Here is a 19,984-nt window from a genome sequence, read left to right on the forward strand (position 1 = left end):
TGCCCCCATAAGAGACCACTGAGTATCAGACTGGTAGCAGGCTCCAGAAGTTAGTTGTGGGACATTCCCTGAGCTCCAGTCCCGGGGATGTTTATTCTCTGGGCGGAGGGTGAGAAAGGAAACAAAGATGTTGCAATCCACTCCACGAACGTCAAATGCGTCATCTGAGGAGGGGGAGGGCCGGGGCAAAGGAGGGGCACCCTGACATGGAGCCTGCCATCTCCGTCAGCCCTGACTCGGCCCGGAGCTGAGCTCCCCACCTGCCGGTAGCCCAGGAGATGGAGCAGCCCAGCCCACGTGTCCGGCCTTCCGCCCCTGACTTCACTTGATAACAAACTAGAAACTGAAACAGGGTCGGGATGCCGGCTTGGAGTTAGAGATGAGTCACTGCTGAGAGCAGCTGCAGTAGCTGAGCAGTGGCAGCAGAGAGGCAGACGTGAGCTGAGGGCGCAGAGGCAGGCAGGTGAGAGCGGGAGCTGGAGCAGCAGCTGGGGAGGCAGCGGGAGGGGCCTTCCCGGTCCCCAGGCTGCGGGGCAGGCCAGAGGCCCTGGGACACACGGGCAGGGTAAGGCAGGGGAGGGGGGAGGCAAGAGGCCAGCTTCCACTGTGGCCAGGTGGTGTTGGAAACAAAGGGCAGGGCGGAGGGTAAGGCCAGCTGGGGTTCGCTGAGGACACCTGGAGGCCTGGTTTGCCCAAGCGTGAGACCGCCCTCCCATACCCCTCTCTCCAGCATCTCTGAGGGTCCCCAAGGAACATGGCTGGGAGCCGTGAGGTGGTGGCCATGGACTGCGAGATGGTGGGGCTGGGGCCCCACCGGGAGAGTGGCCTGGCTCGTTGCAGCCTCGTGAACGTCCATGGTGCTGTGCTGTACGACAAGTTCATCCGGCCTGAGGGAGAAATCACCGATTACAGAACCCGGGTCAGCGGGGTCACCCCTCAGCACATGGTGGGGGCCACACCATTTGCCGTGGCCAGGCTAGAGGTGAGTGAAGGCCAGGCCAGCAGGGGCTTCGGAAATAACCCCTCTCCCACTTCCCTGGCCCCTCTCCCCTGGTGCCCATCTGTGACCTGTGACCCCACTTGTAAGATTTCCCACACTGCTGTTGGGAGAAAGCTGGCGGTGTCTCCATCACATCCTGGAGAAGGCTTCCTGTCTTCACAGAACCATAGACTCACATCTGGAAGCCGCCTTTGGGGCATCTATCTGGATCTGGTCCAACTTGCCGGTCTTAAAATGGGGAAACTGAGTTCCCCCACACAGTGACTTGGGGTCTACATTCCCCATTCTTCCCTCTACCCCAGGCTGCCACTGGTGAGACCTGTGGGGAAATGAGAGGATTCTTGGCTGAGGCCCTGGCAAGAGGCTTTGGCCCTCCCAGTCCTGGGGAACAGGCTGAGCCTCGGGCTGAGGACCTTGCTCTCAGGCTAGCATTCTGACCCAGAGTAGGCTGTCTGCTCAGTTTGAATCCTGAGTTCGTGGTCCAGGGATTTCCTGCACTCTTGCTCTTAGCTGATTGTGAGGTCATCTCCCCATCTCACTTTCTGTTTCTCTGAATTACTAAGTGGAAAGCAAAACTTAAAGGTGTCAACACGGTTAGCCATCCCCGGGAAATCTCAGAAGGGCAGGCGAGCTCTTCAGTTTCTAGACACCATGGTAGGGTTTGAGGAAGTCCAAGAAGAACACAGGTTCCTCTCAGCAGCACACACCCAATCCGTGCCAGGTTCCAGGTGCTGGGGATGAAATGACAACAATAGCTACTATTGACTGAGCACTCACTATGCACTGGCCGCTCCCCTAAGCACTGGCCATTCCTGAGCTCATTCACTCCTCACAAACAGCCCTGCCAGGCAGGTCCTCAGGAACTGTTAACGCAGAGTTAAGAGGGTCAGTTTCAATCTCAGTTCCCATTACTTAACAGCTAAGGTACCTTGGACAAGTTACACAACCTCTTTGTACCCAGTAAAAGAAAAGAAGGATAATAGTAGTAGCAACTTTGTTGGGTTATTGCGAGGATTGAGAAAGGGTCTAGATAGAGTGCCTAAATAGGTACTCAAAAAAATGTTAGCTATTGGCTGGGCGCAGTGGCTCACATCTATAATCCCAGCACGGTGGGAGGCGGAGGCAGATGGGTGGCTTGAGCTCAGGAGTTCAAGACCATCCTGGGCAACATGGAGAAACCCCATCTCTACAAAAAAAAAGTACAAAAATTAGCCGGGCATGGTGGCACATGCCCATGGTCACAGCTACTCCAGCAGCTGGGATCGCTTGAGCTCAGAAGGTCAAGGCTGCAGTGAGCCAAGATGGCACCACTGCACTCCAGCCTGGGCAACAGAGCCAGGAAAAAAAAAAAAAAAGTTAACTATTGTGATTGTTTTTTTGTTTGTCTGTTTTATTATTATTATTTTTTTAACTGGAGTCTCGCTCTGTCACCCAGGCTGGAGTGCAGTGACATGATCTTGGCTCTCTGCAACCTCTGCCTCCAGGATTCAAGTGGTTCTCTGGCCTCAGCCTCCCAAGTAACTGGGACTACAGGCACCCGCCACCATGCCCGGCTAATTTTTTTTGCATTTTTGGTAGAGATGGGGCTTCACCATGTTGGCCAGGCTGGTCTCGCTCGAACTCCTGACCTCAGGTGATCCGCCCACCTCGGCCTCCCAAAGTCCCAGGCATGAGCCACCGCATCTGGCCATGGTTGTTTACCTTATTATCCCCATATTACAGATGAGGAAACTGGGGCTCGCTTGATTATTAGTGTGTTAGGGCTGCCATAACAAAGCACCACACACTGGTGGCTTAAACAACAGGAATGTCCTGTCTCGGGGTTCTGGAGGCTGCAGTCTGAGATCCAGGTGTCGCCCAGGTTGGTTCCTTTTGAGGGTTGTGAGTGGGAATCTGTTCCCTGCCCCTCTCCCAGATTCTAGGGGTTGTTGTCAAAGCTTTGGGGTACCTTAGCTTATAGATGCCTCACTCAGATCTCTGCCTTCATGTTCACATGGCATTCTCTGTGTGTGTCTCCAAACTTCCTCTTTTTATTTTTATTTTTTATTTTTGAGATGGAGTCTTGCTGTGTCACCCAGGCTGGAGTGCAGTGGCAGGATCTCGGCTCACTGCAACCTCTGCCTCCCAGGCTCAAGTGATTCTCCTGCCTCAGCCTTCTGAGTAGCTGGGACTACAGGCACGAGCCACCACACCCAGCTAATTTTTGTATTTTTAGTAGAGATGGGGTTTTACCATGTTGGCCAGGCTAGACTCAAGCGATCCGCCTGCCTTGGCCTCCCAAAGTGCTGGGATGACAGGCATGAGCCACTGCACCTGGTTAGCTTCCTCTTTTTTTTTTTTTTTTTTTTTTTTTTGATACAGAGTCACTCTGTTGTCTAGGCTGGACTGCAGTGGCACGATCTCGGCTCACTGCAATCTCCACCTCTTGGGTTCAAGCGATTTTCCCGCCTCAGCCTCCCAAGTTGTAGTATAGGCGTCCGCCACCACGCCTGGCTAATTTTTTATTTTTAGTAGAGACGGGGTTTCGCCCTGTTGCCCAGGCTGGTCTTGAACACCTGACCTCAGGTGATCTGCCCTCCTTGGCCTCCCAAATTGCTGGGATTACAGGTGTGAATCACTGTGCCCAGCCAACTTCCTCTTTTTCAAAGGACACCAATCATATTGGATTATGAGCCCACCCTACTACTCCAGTGTGACTTCATCCTACCTTAACTAATTCTATCTGCAACGACCTTATTTCCAAATAAATCACGTTCTGAGGTATTGGGGGTTAGGATTTTAACATATGAATTTGAGAGAGCGGGACACAGTTCAACCCGTAAACTGAGTAACTTACGCTGTTAGGATAGATGGAATATGGGACAACTGCTCAGGAATCCAAACTCAGGCTTACAGTCTCTAGAACTACCAGTGGGGTCCCCAGCAGCCATATGCTGCTAGTAGACTGAATTCAGACCTGGAGTGTAGCTGGTTTGAACTGAGATGTGCTGTAAATGTAAAGTCCACAATGGATTTTTTGTTGTTGTTTTGAGACGAAGTCTCGCTCTATCGCCCAGGCTGGAGTGTGGTGGCGCGATCTTGGCTCACTACAACCTCCATCTCCCAGGTTCAAGGGATTCTCCCGCCTTGACCTCCCAAGTAGCCTCCCAAGTAGCTGTGCACCACCACGCCTGGCTAATTTTTGTATTTTCAGTAGAGACGGGGTTTCACCATGTTGCCAGGCTGGTCTCGAATGCCTCACCTCAAGTGATCCACCCACCTCAGCCTCCCAAAGTGCTGGGATTACAGCCATGAGCCACTGCATCTGGCTGAAGCCTTGTATTTAAAAAAGAGACAGGCCAGATGCAGTTGTTCATGGCTGTAATCCCAACACTTTGGGAGGCCAGTGTAGAAGGATGGCTTGAGCCCAGGAGTTTGAGACCAGCCTGGGCAAGATGGTGAGATCTCCTCTACAAAAAAAATAAATAAATAAAATAAAAATTAGCCAGACATTGTGGTGCATACCTGTAGTCCCAGCTACTCAAGGAGGCTGAGGTGAAGTATTGCTTGAGCCCAGGAGTTTGAGGCTGTACTGAGCTATGATCATGCCACTGCACTGCAGCCTGGGTAAGAGAGACCCTGTCTCTATTAAAAAATAATAATAATTAAAATATTAAAAAGAGCCATAAAATGTCTCAGTAACTTTTATATTGATTACCTGTTGAAATGATAGTATTTTAGATATGTTAGGTTAAATAAAACGTTAAAATTAATTTCACCTATTTACTTTTTACGTTTTGAAATATGGCTGTTGGGTGATATAAAATTACATTTGTGGGCCGGGTGCAGTGGTTCACACCTGTAATCTCAGCACTTTGGGAGGCTGAGGCAGGTGGATCACTTGGGGTCAGGAGTTCAAGACCAGCCTGGCCAACATGGTGAAAACCCATCTCTACTGAAAATGCAAAAATTAGCCGGGTGTGGTGGTGGGTGCTTGTAATCCAAGCTACTCAGGAGGCTGACGCAGGAGAATCACTTAAACCCAGGAGGCGGAAGTTGCAGTGAGCCAAGATCGTGCCACTGCCACTCCAGCCTGGGCGACAGAGCAAGACCCCGTCTCAAAAAAAAAAAAAAAATTACATCTGTGGCTTGCATTATATTTCTATTGGACAACACTGTTCTAGAAGTACAGATTGAGTAGCCCTTATCTGAAATGCTGGGGACCAGAAGGGTTTTGGATTTTGGATTTGGGATTTTTTTGGATTTTGGAATATTTGCATTATACTTACTGGTTGAGCATCCCAAATTTGAAAATCTGAAATTTGAAATGTTCCAATGAGCATTTCCTTTGAGCGTCATGTTGGCACTCAGAAAGTTTAGGATTCTGGAGCATTTGTATTTGGGATGCTCTACCTGTATCAACAGTACAGTGTGGGAACCCTGGGGATGGTCACAGTACATCATCATGGTTCTGGAAAGACTCCGTGAAGCTGGTGATATTTGAAAGGGGTGGAGGAGAGTCTATGTAGGGAATTAAGTGGCCCTAGGGAGCCATTGAAGATTCTTGAGCAATGCATGGGAGGATAAAAACCAGTTTCAAGAAAACTAGAATGGGAATACCATGCAGGATAGATGGGAGTGAGAAAAGAGATGACGGTAAGAGTCAGAGGCTGGGCATGGTGGCTCACACCTGTAATCCCAGCACTTTGGGAGGCCGAGGTGGGCAGATCACCAGAGGTCGGGAGTTTGAGATCAGCCTGGCTAACATGGTGAAACCCCGTCTCTACTAAATATACAAAATTAGCTGGGCATGGTGGCATGTGCCTGTAATGTAGCTACTTGGGAGGCTGAGGCAGGAGAATTGCTGGAACCCAGGAGGCAGAGGTTGCTGTGAGCTGGGATCGTGCCACTGCACTCCAGCCTGGGCGACAAAGTGAGACTTGGTCTCCAAAAAAAAAGAAAAGAAAAAAAAAGAGTCAGAGGCCCTAGGGAGCAGTTACAAGGGCCTGCATCATCTTTGGCAGACAGAGAACTGGAGTGAAGAAAACGTTAGGAAAGGAAGAAAACGTTTGGAGAGTCACCAGAAAGGTGAGGGCAACATGAAGAAGTGGGAGTCTGTTCAGGTGCTGATGGGAGGCCCAGGGACGCCACAAGGAGCTCCCCGCCCTCAGATTCCCACTGAGCAGTCAGGGTGGGCAGTATGTCCCTCTCCTTCCTCCTTGTCCCCATTTTCCCTCCCCATCAGACAGACAGAAAGGGGCAGAGGAGCCCAGAGCAGGGGGAAAGGAGGCAGTAGAGCAGTACCTCTCCCAGTCCCTGTACATCCAGACCTGGAAAACCGCAATTCCCTGGGTGCCCTTGAGCATTGGCCTAGGGGCCTGGACGCCTCAGTCTTCATCCACATTTGGTGCAGAAATGCTTTTGTTTCTCAGTTAGAGGATATGCCAATTCCACACTTTAAGCATGTGACACGGAACCCTGCTCAGACTGGGCACTTGATAGCCACTGAACGACGAGGCAGGGGTTCAAAGACCAGGCAGGTCTTTGGAACCACATCCGGGCTTCTCAGTTCTTGCTCCATCACCTGTAGGTTTGTACAATTGTCAGCAAGTTATTGAACCTTTCTGAGGCTCCATTTCCTAATCATAAAAGAGAACTCCTAGTGCCTCCTCCCTGGTCTCAGGCGGGTCAGATGCAGTGACGTGGACTGTGGCCCTAAGCACGGTGCCTGGTTCACAGCTGATGTTTGCTAATTGCACCCATGAAGAGAGAAGGGCAGAAACCCAGTCCCCTCTCCGACTTCTCTTGGGAACTGTGGTCTTAGATGCTGACCCTCGTTTTCTGCCGGCTGTATCTTGTGTGCATGCTGCCCTCTCCCACTCTGCTGCCAGAGAACTTCCCTAAACCTGGCTCAGATCATCGCCACCTCCCCTATTAAAATATCTCCCATGGCTCCCTATTGCCTAAGGTTCCCCCAGCTCAGCACCCAGCAGTCAGGCTCTCCAAACCCCTATCTACCTGCCTTTCTTGCTTTCTCTCATAGCTTGGCCATTGCCTACCATGCATTTCAGCCAACTCCTAGGCTCTCCTATCCCCCATCCCTCTCCCTAGAAATACCATCATTCTGGCAGCCCCAGGCCAGAAGAGACCTTTATGATGCACTTACCCACTCCTGCCCACCATCACTGCCCCACTGGTCCCTAGCCTCTGGCCCTCCTTGCTGTTGCTGATGCACGTCATAGCTTGTCCATTCACTCACACCATCTGTCTATTTCCACAGCTCTTACTATACACTTTATCTGCCTCCAGACTGGAACCTGTGTTTTGCACACAGGTGACTTGAGAATGTTTGTGGGATTGAAGTTGAACTGATTTTCATAAATACAAAAGAGTTCTGGCAGCTGCATGGAGTAAAATTGTCTCTGCCCTGTGTTGGCCTTTGCTGTTGAGATGCGGTGATGCATAGCCCTGACAGGCAGGGAGCAAGCACACTGTCTTTAGATTGGGCTGCATGTGGATCCAATCCCAACTTTGCCTCTGGATTGCTCTGTGTCCTCTAGCTTGTTGCTCAACCTCTCTGTGCTCCCCTAAGTAGGATCCTCTGTAACACAGAGATGATTAAATAGTACAGGTGTATCCAGCCCTGTGGCCCAGGCGCTATTCTGAGCACGTTTCATACTCCCCACCACAACCCTGAACTAGTACCATCACTCCCATTTTACAGATGAGGAAACTGAGGTATGAGACTGAGTAAGCTGTCCACGGAAGGGATAGAGCAGAGACTCAGATTCTGGCTCCAGGGCTGGAGCTGTGGTGTTCAGATCCCATGCTCAGTGTGTGTGAATGCACTCTATAAATGCTAAGTGTCCAATGTATGTAAGGGGCGATGTCCTGCATAGCACATGGGTGGAAATGTGGCCCAGTAATGGTCATTATTTGTCTCTGTGGATGAGGACACTGAGTGTCAATTTGTTGGAGGCTCCGGAGGCCGTTTGATCCCATTTATCATCCATAATGTTTTAATCCCAAAGACAGATCAGGCTCACGGGCCCCCAAATGTGCTGAGGGCCCCCAAAGGGCAGAAGCCTAACAGCCCTTTTATGAGACCCCACAAGGCCAGGTGACACCTCTCAGGTGAGTCTAGGGTTGGCCAGCCCTTGGTTTCATGCGGGCATTATTTTCTTTCTTTTCTGAGACAGAGTCTTGCTCTGTCACCCAGGCTGGAGTGCAGTGGCGCAATCTTGGCTCACTGCCACCTCCGCCTCCCAGGCTTAAGCAGTTCTCGTGTCTCAGCCACCTGAGTAGCTGGGATTACAGGCATGTGCCACCATGCCCAACTCATTTTTGTATTTTTAGTAGAGATGGGGTTTCGTCATGTTGGCCATGCTGGTCTTGAACTCCTGGCCTCAAGCAATCCTCCTGCCTTGGCCTCCCATAGTGTTGGGATTATAGGCATGAGCCACTGCACCTGGCTATGCAGGCATTTTTCAAAGGCCCCTCACCTCTCCGTCTCCTCCCAGTAAGGAGTAGTGAGTGTGCCCAGCCAGCAGCCAGCAGTAAAGTAGCCCATGGTGGCCAGGAGGCTCCAGGGAGTCCCAAGTCCACCCAGGAGTGCTTTAGGCCACTGATGTGAGTGGGACCCCCCCCCACACACTCCACCCCGTTTTATTTATTGTAATGTGGCGACATTACTTTTATAATGTAAGTGCTTATGATCTTCTGACATCTCTGTGTCTGACCATTATATAGAGAGGATATTTAGCAATGTTGGGAGACATTTCTGGTTGTCACAGTGGCCGGTATCTAGTGGGTAGAGACCAGAGAGCTCCCAAACATCTCACAATGCCCAGGGCAGCTCCCTCCCCTGCCACGCACACATAACAAAGAAGTATCTGGCCCCACGTGGCAACAGTGCTAAGGCTAAGAAACCCTGGTCTATAAGAGAGCGCCACAAATCAGACTGTCAGCACAGGAGGGAATCCATGCACTGGAGACTGGCGTCCAGAGAGGGGCAGTGATTTACCTAAGGACATACAGGAAGCTATGATACAAATTACTGCTCAGATTCATGGGTCCCACCTGGTGAGTTAATGTTTTTCTTCTTCCTTTTTAAAAAATCTAACAGTAATTTTTAGTAACTTGTAAATCAGTTTTGTGAGTGAATTCTCTTTTAATTTCAACCCAGCATAAGGAGGGGCATCCACCCTGAGAAGCACCGTGGTTGCGGACACAGATGCAGACAGAAGGGGAGTCATGGTAGCTTGTGAACAGGGAGAGATTTCAGCTGTAGCCAGCCCGGTAGCCCTTGCACAGGTGGGAGTGTCCTGTTGGGGCTCTGCCACCTGGCAGGTCCCTCTGGGTCTCAGCCAGATGAAGGAGGAAGGCTTCAATATCCAGATTTGCCCCAGGGTAAGCGGCCTTGTGGGAACCAGGCACTAGCTGGGGGGCAGGGACACCGGGGGAGCTTGGCAGGGGACAAGAGCAAAGAATGGGGCTGGAGCCACTCCAGAAGGTAATAGTAAGGGACCTGGTCCTCTGTAAGAACAACATTCTTCAGGGCCCCTTACTCATAGCCTCCTCTCCTGGCAGCCAAGAATGAATGAATGGGTACGCGAACTAATGTATAATGGATGAATGAATGCATAGTAGAGGCAGCAGGCTCTGGACTGCTCAGCGGGATTCAGTGCAGAGATGTGCAGACTTGTTAGATGGGAAGAATCCCCTGAAACAGTTGCTGACACCCCTCCCTGGATATTTCAATTCAGTAGGTCTGTGTAGGGCCTGGCCCTCCTGGATTTTTGGATCAGGCACATCTGGGAACTACTTGGAGTAGAGTGGAAACACAGTGGAAGGTGTGTGCAGGCAGACAGCCGCACCTGGCCTGGCACTCCCCTGCTTGTGAGCTGGGTGCACACCGCCCTGCGCCCCGCTTTGCTGGCGGGTCAGATGGTATGAAAGTCACCACCTTGCACGGTTATCATTGTGTGCCTGGTAGTGCCCTGTCCCTTGGTCCTTGTGCTAATAATAACAACTACAGTAACAATGATGGGGTCAGGTGGATCCAGACACGGCACTGCAGCTTTCAGCTGACTAGCTGTGTGACTTGGGCAAGCCCCTTAATCTCTCTGATCTCGGGCTCCCTCCTCTGTAAAATGGAATTAAGAATAACCTCATTGAGGAGCCTCCTGATGAGGTAAGGAAAGTGCCTGGCACAGTGCCAGGCTGCTAAGAGATCAATAAATGTCCCATCCCCCAGCCCCACCCCAGTTCTTTCCAGGAATTTGAGAGACTCCTCCCCCTGTGTTTGAAAGTGGCAAAGTCTGGCACACTTGCCTCATGACACTGACTCAGGGCAGGTCCTGTGGCCAGCAGGTCACACAGCCCTGAGGCCAGCCTGCCAGTGCCTTTCTCCGACTCCTGGGCTCCAGCAGGTGCCCGACTCCTTCCCTTTTCAGACCTGCCTCAGTCTGTGGAGCCCTGGCTGCTAAAGGGCCACTCAAGCCTCACCAGTCTGGGCTCTCACCTTACAAATGGGAAAACTGAAGCCCAGAGAGGGTCTTTGACATCCCTGAGGTCACACAGCAAGTTCCAGCATCTCTTCCTTCCCACAATCTTTGTCCCAAAGAGTGGTGTCTCTTTGCTAAATAGATGGTTCTGTTCTTTCCCTTCTTCCTCTTCTTTCCTCGGCTTGTCCTCTCCCTCTTATTCTATTTGTCTCGTGGTGAGTCACATAGTGCCTCATGTAGACCCCCACTTCCCCTCTCCAGACTCTCAGGCTCGGGAAGTGATGAGTTTCCTGGGAATCCGCATCATGATGACTCGTACCTTCTATGTCTGTGCCCAGCTGTGGCTGCCTCTGGGATGGTGGATGAGTTCCTTCAGGGCTTTGTGTGAACTGGGCCTGAGCCAAGCCCCTAGATGGGGAAAACAGGCCACATTGTTCAGGAGCACAAAGGATGTTAGCAAGAAAAGACACATGACCCATGGCCGCCCACACACCCACATCTCTCCACGCCCCGTGCCATTTCTGCCCGCCGCTGTGTGCTGGGCGGTTTCCTCTGCACAGAGTTTCCCTTGAGCTGCTACTCTGAGGTCGTGTGCCTGTTGTCATCTTTTAAAGCCTCAGTTTTATCGCCATTTCCCAGGTGACCTGTAGCACACTCAAGTTTGAGAAGCGCTGGTGTGGTTCAGGAGCAGCGCCCCTTCATTCTCTAGCACACTCTCCCCAGTCCTCTAAGTCGAGCGTGAGCTCTGTCCAGAGAAGGCCTCCAACCAGACCATGTGGACCGCGGGGCAGGCTGGTGACACTGCCTGTTGACAGTGGATGGACAGACTGCTTCCCGCGTAGTGACCCTGGGCAAGTCACATCTCCTCTCTGAGCCTCAGTCTCCTGTGGTTAACAGGGGAGAACATGTAAAAGGGAACACATGATGTTCCAGGAGGCCGCTGGCCATCTAGAAGGAGAAGCAGGCTACGGGGAAGGTGTTAGGCACCAGAAGGCTCTTTCCTGGGGTACAGGCTAAGGTCGTGGGCTACATGCAGAGAAGGAGACGAAGGCTGTCCTAGAGCTGTCCAAAGTGGGCCTGGACTAGCCACGAGCCGCCCCTTTCCCTAATAGAGCTCACATCTGTTCTGTTTTCAGGTCCCCTTCCCATCCTTTCCAACGGCAGCTGAGTGAAAGCAAGCTGACTGGCCCGTGTGACCAGAGCAGGCAGGCTGTCCATGTGGGAGGCGAGGCGAGGAAGGCGGGGCCGGGGCACTCACAGCTGGGCGCCTGGGCTGCTGGAGGCCTGGAGTGGTTGTTCACTCTTCTGGCTCAGTGTGGCAGTGGCAGGCGGGCTCTGGATTCATCCCACTGGCTTCAAGGCCTGGGTCTGCCACTAACTAGCCGTGTGACTGTCCCAGTTATCAAATGGTGCTTGGCAAATCACACCAAAACTTACCGGTTCAAACAATGTCAATAGTTATTTCGCTCGGCCACCTGCAGTTTGGGCAGGTGCTCTGCAGCAGGACAGGCCGTCAGTTAAGGCACCTTAAAGGCTGGGGGCTGGAACCATTGGAAGGTTTGCTCACCCACCTGTCTGGTGGCTGGTGCTGGCCTGCCTTGGCCACATCACTATCTCGGTGGCTCTTCCCCGTGGTCTTTCCAGCATGGTGGCTTTGGGGCGGCCAGACTTTTATTTATTTATTTATTTATTTATTTATTTATTTATTTTATTTATTTATTGAGACAGAGTCGTGCTCTGTCGCCCAAGCTGGAGTGCAGTGGCACGATCTCAGCTCACTTGCAATCTCCCTCCCAGGCTCAAGCAATTCTCCTGCCTCAGCCTCCCGAGTAACTGGGAATAGCCACGGCACATGGGTAATTTTTGCATTTTTAGTAGAGACAGAGTCTCACCATGTTGGCCAGGCTGGTCTCAAACTCGTGGCCTCAGGTGATCCACCTGCCTCACCTCCCAAAGTGCTGGGATTACAGACGTGAGACACCGTGCCTGGCTGGTGGCCGGACTTCTTATAGAATTGCGGTCCCAGAGAGAAGTCAGAAGTCATACAGCCCAGCCCATATGCAATGGGAGGGGAGTTTGATTCCATCTTTTTTAAGAAGAGTGTCAAGGAATTTGCAAACTTGTTTTAAAATCATCAGAGTAAGCCTGGGCATGTCACTCCTCTGCATTTCAGATATTTCCTTTGTAAAACTCAGTTAAATGCAGCGCTCCCTCCTCACTGTTAGTTTTCTGTGGCTGCCGTAAGGAAGCCATCAACTTAGTGACTCACAGCAACACAGATGTCTTCTCTTACAGTTCTGTAGTTTCGAAGTTCAGCGTGGGTCTCACTGGTCTAAAATCAAAGTGTCAGTGGGGCTAGGTTCCTTCTGCATGCTCTGGGGAAGAATCCATTTCCTTGCCCTTTCTGGCTTCTAGAGGCTGCCTGAATACCTTGACTCACGGCCCCTCCCTCCATCTTCAAAGCCAGCAACAGCCTGTTTTCCTCACGTGGATCCACTCTGACCTCCACGTGTAAGGAGGCTTGTGATTATGTTGGGCCCACATGGGTAGGCCAGGTGATCTCCCCATTTGAAGGTCGACTGATTAGCAATCTAAATTCTGCCCGGAACTTTAATTCCTCTTTGCCAGGTAATGCATTCACAGATCCTGGGGACTAGGATGTGGACATCTTTGGGAGGTCATTATTCTGCCTGCCATAATAGAATTGTTGGGAAGATTAAACAACATAATATACATGACGTATGTTGAGGCATGCTTGGCACCTGGGAAATACTCAGGATGTACTAACCATTGCTCCGACACAGTTCAGCTCCTGAAGGAGTCCAAGTGGCCTTTTGGCACAGAATGAAACTGTCAAGTGTGAGGAGGGTCCTAGTCCAATCTCTTCTTTTCAAAGATGATACATTTGAAGCCCAGGGAGGACTGATAATTTGCCCAAGGTCACACAGCCAGTCAAGGAGGGGTTGCTCCCTTGCCAGCCCCAGACCCACCCAGAAGATGCTGGGTCATGTAGGGGTGGGCACATGTCTTCCTGGCCAGATCCTGCAGCTCCTGAAAGGCAAGCTGGTGGTGGGTCATGACCTGAAGCACGACTTCCAGGCACTGAAAGAGGACATGAGCGGCTACACAATCTACGACACATCCACTGACAGGTTGTTGTGGCGTGAGGCCAAGCTGGACCACTGCAGGCGTGTCTCCCTGCGGGTGCTGAGTGAGCGCCTCCTGCACAAAAGCATCCAGGTGAGAACCTCCTCGTCCTTCTCCTCCCCCCTCCTCACCCATCTCCATTTCCTCCCCCTCCTCCTTGCCCTCCTCCCCTTCCCCTCCCCCTTTGCCCTCCTCCCCTTCCTCCTCCCCCTCCCCCTCCCCCTCCCCCACCTCCTCGCTCTTCTCCCCTTCTTCCCCTTCCTCCTCCCCTGTCCCCTCCCTTTCCTCCTCCTCCCTCATGCCCTCGCACACCTCAGGGCAGCCTGCCTGAGGCATTGATGGTAGGTCCTGCTGTGCCTGGTCCCTGGCTGGTAGAGTGAGGATGAGGGCAGGGAAGGGAAAACACCCAACAAAGGTTTGCTTTTGTTGTTGAAATCAAGCCAGTTACCCTGTGGGAAGTGAAGCTTGCTCCCACCATAGAACTCTGGGCAATGATGTAAAGCACACACCTCACCTCAGATGTGTCTCACAGCAGGGGCCAGGGAACTGGGATATTTGTACACCAGTTCCCATCAGCCACCAGCTGCTGCTGCTCCTGGGCACTGATTCCGCAGCACTTCTGGCTGGTGGGCAAAGCAGGCAGGAAAAGGCATACGGATATGGGGGGTTCCCACAGGAGTTCACCCTGTGGGAAGGGCAGAGGGAGAGGGGCCAGATACTAAGAGCCAGGGCTGTACACAGGGACCCTTCAGGTCAACAGCTCTTTATTTAAAACCTGCTGCCTGCTCTAGGCCAGATCCTAGAGACGCAGGGTCAGCAAGACCCGTCTCTGTCCCTGAGCTCTTGGTTGGTTGGGAGGTGGCCCTTAACCAGATCATCAGCACACATGGTAAGGAGTGTGTGACGGAGGGAAGGGCAGTGCCCTGGGAGCAGGATGAAGGATGGGGCCGGCAGGGCAGGAGACCAGATCTGAACAGAGCCTGGAGGATCTTAGTCAAGGAGGGCAGAAGAAGGCATACAGAGTGGGGCCGGGTGAGCCAAAGCCTGAGGCTCGGGGAGGGGCTGGGGAGCATGAAGCCCGCCCCCAGCCTGCTGGCAGGAGCTGTAGGAATCATGTCCAGAGCAGGGAACAGGGCTGAGTCTGGGCCTGTTAGCCTCAAGGCACATAAGGCACATAAGGGCCAGGCTGGGCTTTTCCTGGAGCCCTTGCCGCTCTGTGGCTCTCAGTCTGGGGCCTTAAGCCTGACCCAGGGCCTTCTCCCAGGCTCTGTCCCTGGGCTCATTAAGCCTGGTTGTTCCAGAAGCTCAGTACCCCACCAGGCAGCTCCTGCCTGCACTGATGCCCCTAGAAACCAGCCCTCCAGCCCCCCTCACATGGACAGTGGTGCTACTGATCACTGTGACCAGAACTGACCCACAGGACACAAGGAGCTAACATGGTAGAGCTGTCACAGTTGGGCAGTGTGTTACTGCCCCTCGAGGGAGTGAAATAGCAGGCCTGTGGCTCCCTGCCAAGCTGCGCGCATGGTAGCTTGGGCTGCATAGGAAAGGAAAGACCCTGCCATGTATCAAGCCCTGTGGAGGGTGCTGGGCACAATTCTCTCATTCCATCCTTTAAGGCAGGTATAATCAGGCCCATTTCACAGAAGAGGAAACAGAGGCCCAGAGAGGAAAAGTGGCTTGCCCACGGTCACAGAGCTCATAAGCAGGGGAGCTGGGAATTGCAGCCTGGGGTTTGTCTGATTCCAAATCCAGGGCTCTTTACCTCCCCACTTGGTAATAAAGGGTGCTGGTGCTGCATTCTGCTTCTGTTCTTGGCTTCCTTCTCCACAGAGCAGAGTGGTAGAACACATAACCTCCCTGTGCCTCAGTTTCCTCATCTGTCAAGCAAGGATGGTGATAGGGGCAGGTATGCAGAGGCACAGCACAGACGACGCCACCATGGTACCTGCTTGCTGATTAATGATAGGGTGTCCAAGCCAAAAAATAAAACTAAACATTAAAAAATAAAACAATACAGCGTAATAACGGCAACAAGAAAAAGCCTTTTTAAGCTGGGCCATCTAACCAGGTGTCCCCAACACCCTGTCTGGAGTGCCTGGAAAAGGAGCCCCTGTGAGAACAGGAAGTCCTCTCTCGACAGAGGGACACCAAGAAAACGCAGCCAGGTCCAACAGCCCGCTGGCTCCCATGCTGGGTACTGGCCAGGACACCAGGGCTGAGCGGGGCGTGCGAAGGGAGATGAAAGGTGACTGCAGTGAGGATTTGCCCTGTGTACTTGCCTCTGCAAGGTCCAAATCTCAGCTGCACAACTGGCTGGCTTGTGTGTGAGCCTCAGTTTTATCATCAGTAAAATGGGGGAATAATCGTATCCAGCTCAGAGGTTTAACTTCAGCCTAGTGCACGGAAGACGTGGTAAATGGTCATCGCTTCTCCCTTGAATGGACCGAGGGCCCCCTGACTCCCATAGCACTACCCCATAAAGTCTAGGCTCCCGACTTCAGCATTCAAGGACTTCAGTGATAAATCCAGGCCCACCATCCGCCCCCACACCACCTTTCACACACCCCCTGCCCCCACCCTCGCAGGCCTCTTATTTTAGCTGCACATGCTCTCCCTGCCTCCGAAATGCTTGCGGCCTTTCCTTTCCATTTATTGATGCCCTTGTGTTCTCTCTGAGCAGCCCTTCCCTGTGTCCTTAGCTGGAGTTCCTCACTCCCTCCTCAGTGTCCTGAAGCTTCTTGTTAGAGCTGCTGGAGCCACTGCGTGTGTCTGACAGCAAGTCTGCAGCCTCTGCCTCCCTTGCGGGACTGCAGGTGACTTGAAGGCACAGCCTGGTTCCCAGGAGGCTGGCTTTTGTGCCACTGGCCCAGGGCTGAAGGCAGGCCAGCTCCAGCCACCTGCTGAGTCTCCTAAGTCCAGAGTGTCAGAGACCTCAAGAGACTCTCACCCACTGACCCACCTGGGGACTCTGGAAATCGGGATGTGACCAGGGAAGACCCTGTCACGGGGCCTCTGAATTCAGCCTCATCCCAAGTCCCCACTCTATACTTGTGTCTGCAGAACAGCCTGCTTGGACACAGCTCGGTGGAAGATGCGAGGGCAACGATGGAGCTCTATCAAATCTCCCAGAGAATCCGAGCCCGCCGAGGGCTGCCCCGCCTGGCTGTGTCAGACTGAAGCCCCATCCAGCCCGTTCCGCAGGGACTAGAGGCTTTCGGCTTTTTGGGACAGCAACTACCTTGCTTTTGGAAAATACGTTTTTAATAGTAAAGTGGCTCTATATTTTCTCTACGCCATCACTGGGTCCTCTTCTTATTCTTCTCTCCGAGCTGGGTTAACAGTAGACAGGACCCATTTCTGTGTGATGTTAGGAGGGAATGAAGTCTTATGCTGGGGAGGTGGGCAAGTATCAATTTCCTTAATAGCTTGAATCCTGTGGATCCAAAATGCAGCTTGGGAATCTAAGTAGCATGTGGCTTAATTACTGATCCCACCCTTTGCTGTTGCATCCCAGCCCTATTCCTGGTGCATTTATGCCCAGAGAGGTGGCATTATTTCCTGGGGTGGCATTCAGCTCCTCTCGAGTTGGTGCCACGGCATTTGTGGGCTTTGAAGCAAAGGTACAGGTAATGTCAAGGGTGCCACCCTGGCAACCTTGAGCAAGTCACCCTTCCTCTTATTTGTAAAACGAGGAAGGAAAGGTAACAAACTGTGGAGTCAGAGAGAAGTAGGTTGGAATCCTCTTTGTCATTTAGTAGCTGTTTGACCTAAGGTGATTTACTGAACTTCTCAGTTTCTCCATCTGTAAAATGAGAATTCTAACAACTCGTAGGGTATTTGTGAGATGTTGCATGCAAAGCCCCCAGCACCATGCCTGTCCTAGCTTAAGCACCCACCAGGTGTCGATAAGTAATTGTTCTTCCCTGGACTGCCTGCAGATCTAGGGCACCCCAGGAAGAGTCACCGCACTCTGTTTCGGGGCTCGGCTCTCTGAGGGGAGGGCATCCTGTATGGGGAGGAGGGTCTGGACCAGAGCTGTCCCTGATCGCTAGAATCAACTGCAGAATTCTTGTTATTTTAATAATAATTAATGATTTAGTGCTTCCACTAAATAAAAATCATTGGAATGGTGTCCAAGCAATTTTTTTTTTTTTTTTTTGAGATGGAGTCTCACTCTGTCACCCAGGCTAGAGTGCAGTGACTGGATCTCAGCTCACTGCAATCTCCACCTCCCGGGTCCAAGCGATTCTCCTGCCTCAGCCTCTCAAGTAGCTGGGATTACAGTCATGTGCCATCACACCTGGCTAATTTTTGCATTTTCAGTAAAGATGAGGTTTCGCCATGTTGGCCAGGCTGGTCTCCAACTCCTGACCTCAAGTGATCCACCCCACCTCGGCCTCCCAAAGTGCTGGGATTACAGGCGTGAGCCACCACCGCACCTGGCCAAGCTGTTCCTTTTTTTAACCTCCACAGGTGATTCTGGTCCTAGGGTTTTTGAGTCACCTGCGGTGCTTTCTCAACCATCCCAGCACCTGAACATGGTGCTGTCACACTACGGTGAGCAACTGCATCACCTGGCAGGTGCTGGGTCCACCCCCAGAGTTTCAGATGCAGTGGGTTGCGGTGGAGCTCGAGAATGTGCAAGTTCCCCGTTCTAACAAGTTTCCCGCTGCTGCTGGCCCGGGGGCCATGCTATGAGAGAAGCACTGCCTAAGCATCAGGTGTTAGGATGTGCAGCCACAGTTGAGAGCTGGCCCCAGGGCTGGGCGCCACCAAGGTGCACTCAGTCACAGGTCCAGCCTCTCCCCATGCCGCCTGCCTTGGCTGCCTGTTCATGCAGAGAGGTCCACAGCCCAGCAAGATGGGTCCCAAATGGCCCACTGCACAGATGAGGGACTCGACCAAGGTTAAGAACCCAAGAGATTTCAATCCAGACCTGCCTGATCCCCAAACTCAAGTGTTTTTTTCCCCTCAGCTGTCCTAGGATGGCAATGCCTCCCATCTGAGCCACTGACCTCTGGGAAGCTGGAGGGCCCCCTCCCGTGTCTGGAAGAGGTGGGAGACGCAATCTACTCTCACAGGGTTCTCTCCCACCCTGTCCACAGGGTTTCAAGGTGATGACCCAGCCCCCTGCAGTTTTATGATTTCTTACGTGCCTTCAAGGCTGCTGGGTGCGTCGGCCTTGTCTGGCTATGACTGGCCACCAGGTGGTGGCCGTGGGCCGTCTGTCCTCCTGAAAGCTTCGAGGGCAGAACCCGCATAATGAACATTTTGGGATGAGGTGTGAGGGACAGTGTCTTCCAAAATGCCTAGGGGGCTGCTCCAGGGATGCTCTAGGCAGTCTTCACTCAGCCACAGATGCTAAGGCTCAGAGACGGGTTGGAGCATGATGCAGCCTGGCCTGGGAGGTGAGCCCAGGCTTTCTGACTCCCAGCCCAAGGTTCTGTCCATGGCTTCAGGCTTCCTTGAAAGGAGAGACAAACCAGGTTTCCTGAAGTCAGAGCAGTTCAAAGGGAATTTCCAGCCCGACTTGCTTAGATGCCCTGAGGGGAGAGAAAACCGGGGAGGTGCCCACTACCCCCACTCCCAGGCAGGCAGGACCCCGGAGAGCAGCAGGCGCAGCAGTCACGTAAAACACAGGCAACGAGAGCTCTAGAAAGAGCACCAGCTTTAGAGTCAGCTGACCTGGGCTGAGGATCTGGCTTGAGTCATGGTGGGCGAGTGTCTTATTTCTGTGACACTTAGTATCCGCAGCCACCATATGGGCTTTCCTGCCACGCAGGGCTGAAAAGAAGATTGAGAGTCTGTATGCAGGGTGCCCAGCACTGGGCAGGGGGCCGGGGTAGGAGTGGCAGGGGCCGATAAACAGCATCCATCACTACTGATCTAAAAATCAAGAGCTGCTTTGGGGCTGCCCCTCTAGACTCCTCAACACAATTGGAGTCGATGCCTGCAAATGCGGGGTTTATTCCGATGAGGTTTGAGGATGGGAGAAGGGAAGGCGATGTTTATTGAGGTGGTAATGTCTAGCCCACAGGGAGCCCTATCTGGGGTCCCAGTCAGGGCAGGCAGCTCAGGGTATCTGGTGTCCCCTGAGCCCATGGGAGAGCCTGCGTCTTAGCAGGTACTACTTCCTCCTCCTGCAGCTGCCCCAGCTGAGCCTACAGGGTACACCTAGAGAGAGAGAAAGGTGGGTGTATTCCAGGCATCTATTCCAAGGGTCACAGATGAAAATGTCTCAAGGGCCTGTCCTGAAAAATAAATGACTGAAACAGACCAGCTGTGCTGTGGGGAACAGGGAGTGTATGTCTTGCTGGAGCAGGCAGTTGCCACTCAGCCCCAGCTTGCT

At 52.5% G+C, this 19,984-nt stretch overlaps 1 protein-coding gene across 1 annotated transcript; it reads left to right on the top strand.

The window, feature by feature from the left end:
- ISG20 (interferon stimulated exonuclease gene 20) lies at positions 1 to 16,926 on the top strand. The gene is made up of 4 exons (XM_004056724.5): positions 1 to 463; positions 731 to 982; positions 13,525 to 13,725; positions 16,696 to 16,926. Exons 2-4 carry the CDS (start codon positions 755 to 757, stop codon positions 16,810 to 16,812), a joined length of 546 nt encoding a protein of 181 aa, XP_004056772.1. The 5' UTR covers positions 1 to 463; positions 731 to 754; the 3' UTR covers positions 16,813 to 16,926.
- Positions 16,927 to 19,984: the final 3,058 nt, after the last annotated feature.

Source organism: Gorilla gorilla, chromosome 16, assembly GCF_029281585.2.
Source record: "Gorilla gorilla gorilla isolate KB3781 chromosome 16, NHGRI_mGorGor1-v2.1_pri, whole genome shotgun sequence".
Taxonomy (NCBI): domain Eukaryota; kingdom Metazoa; phylum Chordata; class Mammalia; order Primates; family Hominidae; genus Gorilla; species Gorilla gorilla.

Excerpts from the sequence above, each read along its gene's own strand:
- ISG20 (XM_004056724.5), top strand. The coding sequence starts at position 755 with ATGGCTGGGAGCCGTGAGGTGGTGGCCATGGACTGCGAGATGGTGGGG. Across the intron at positions 983-13,524 it reads TTGCCGTGGCCAGGCTAGAG|ATCCTGCAGCTCCTGAAAGG; the intron begins GTGAGTGAAGGC and ends CTTCCTGGCCAG. Across the intron at positions 13,726-16,695 it reads TCCTGCACAAAAGCATCCAG|AACAGCCTGCTTGGACACAG; the intron begins GTGAGAACCTCC and ends TTGTGTCTGCAG.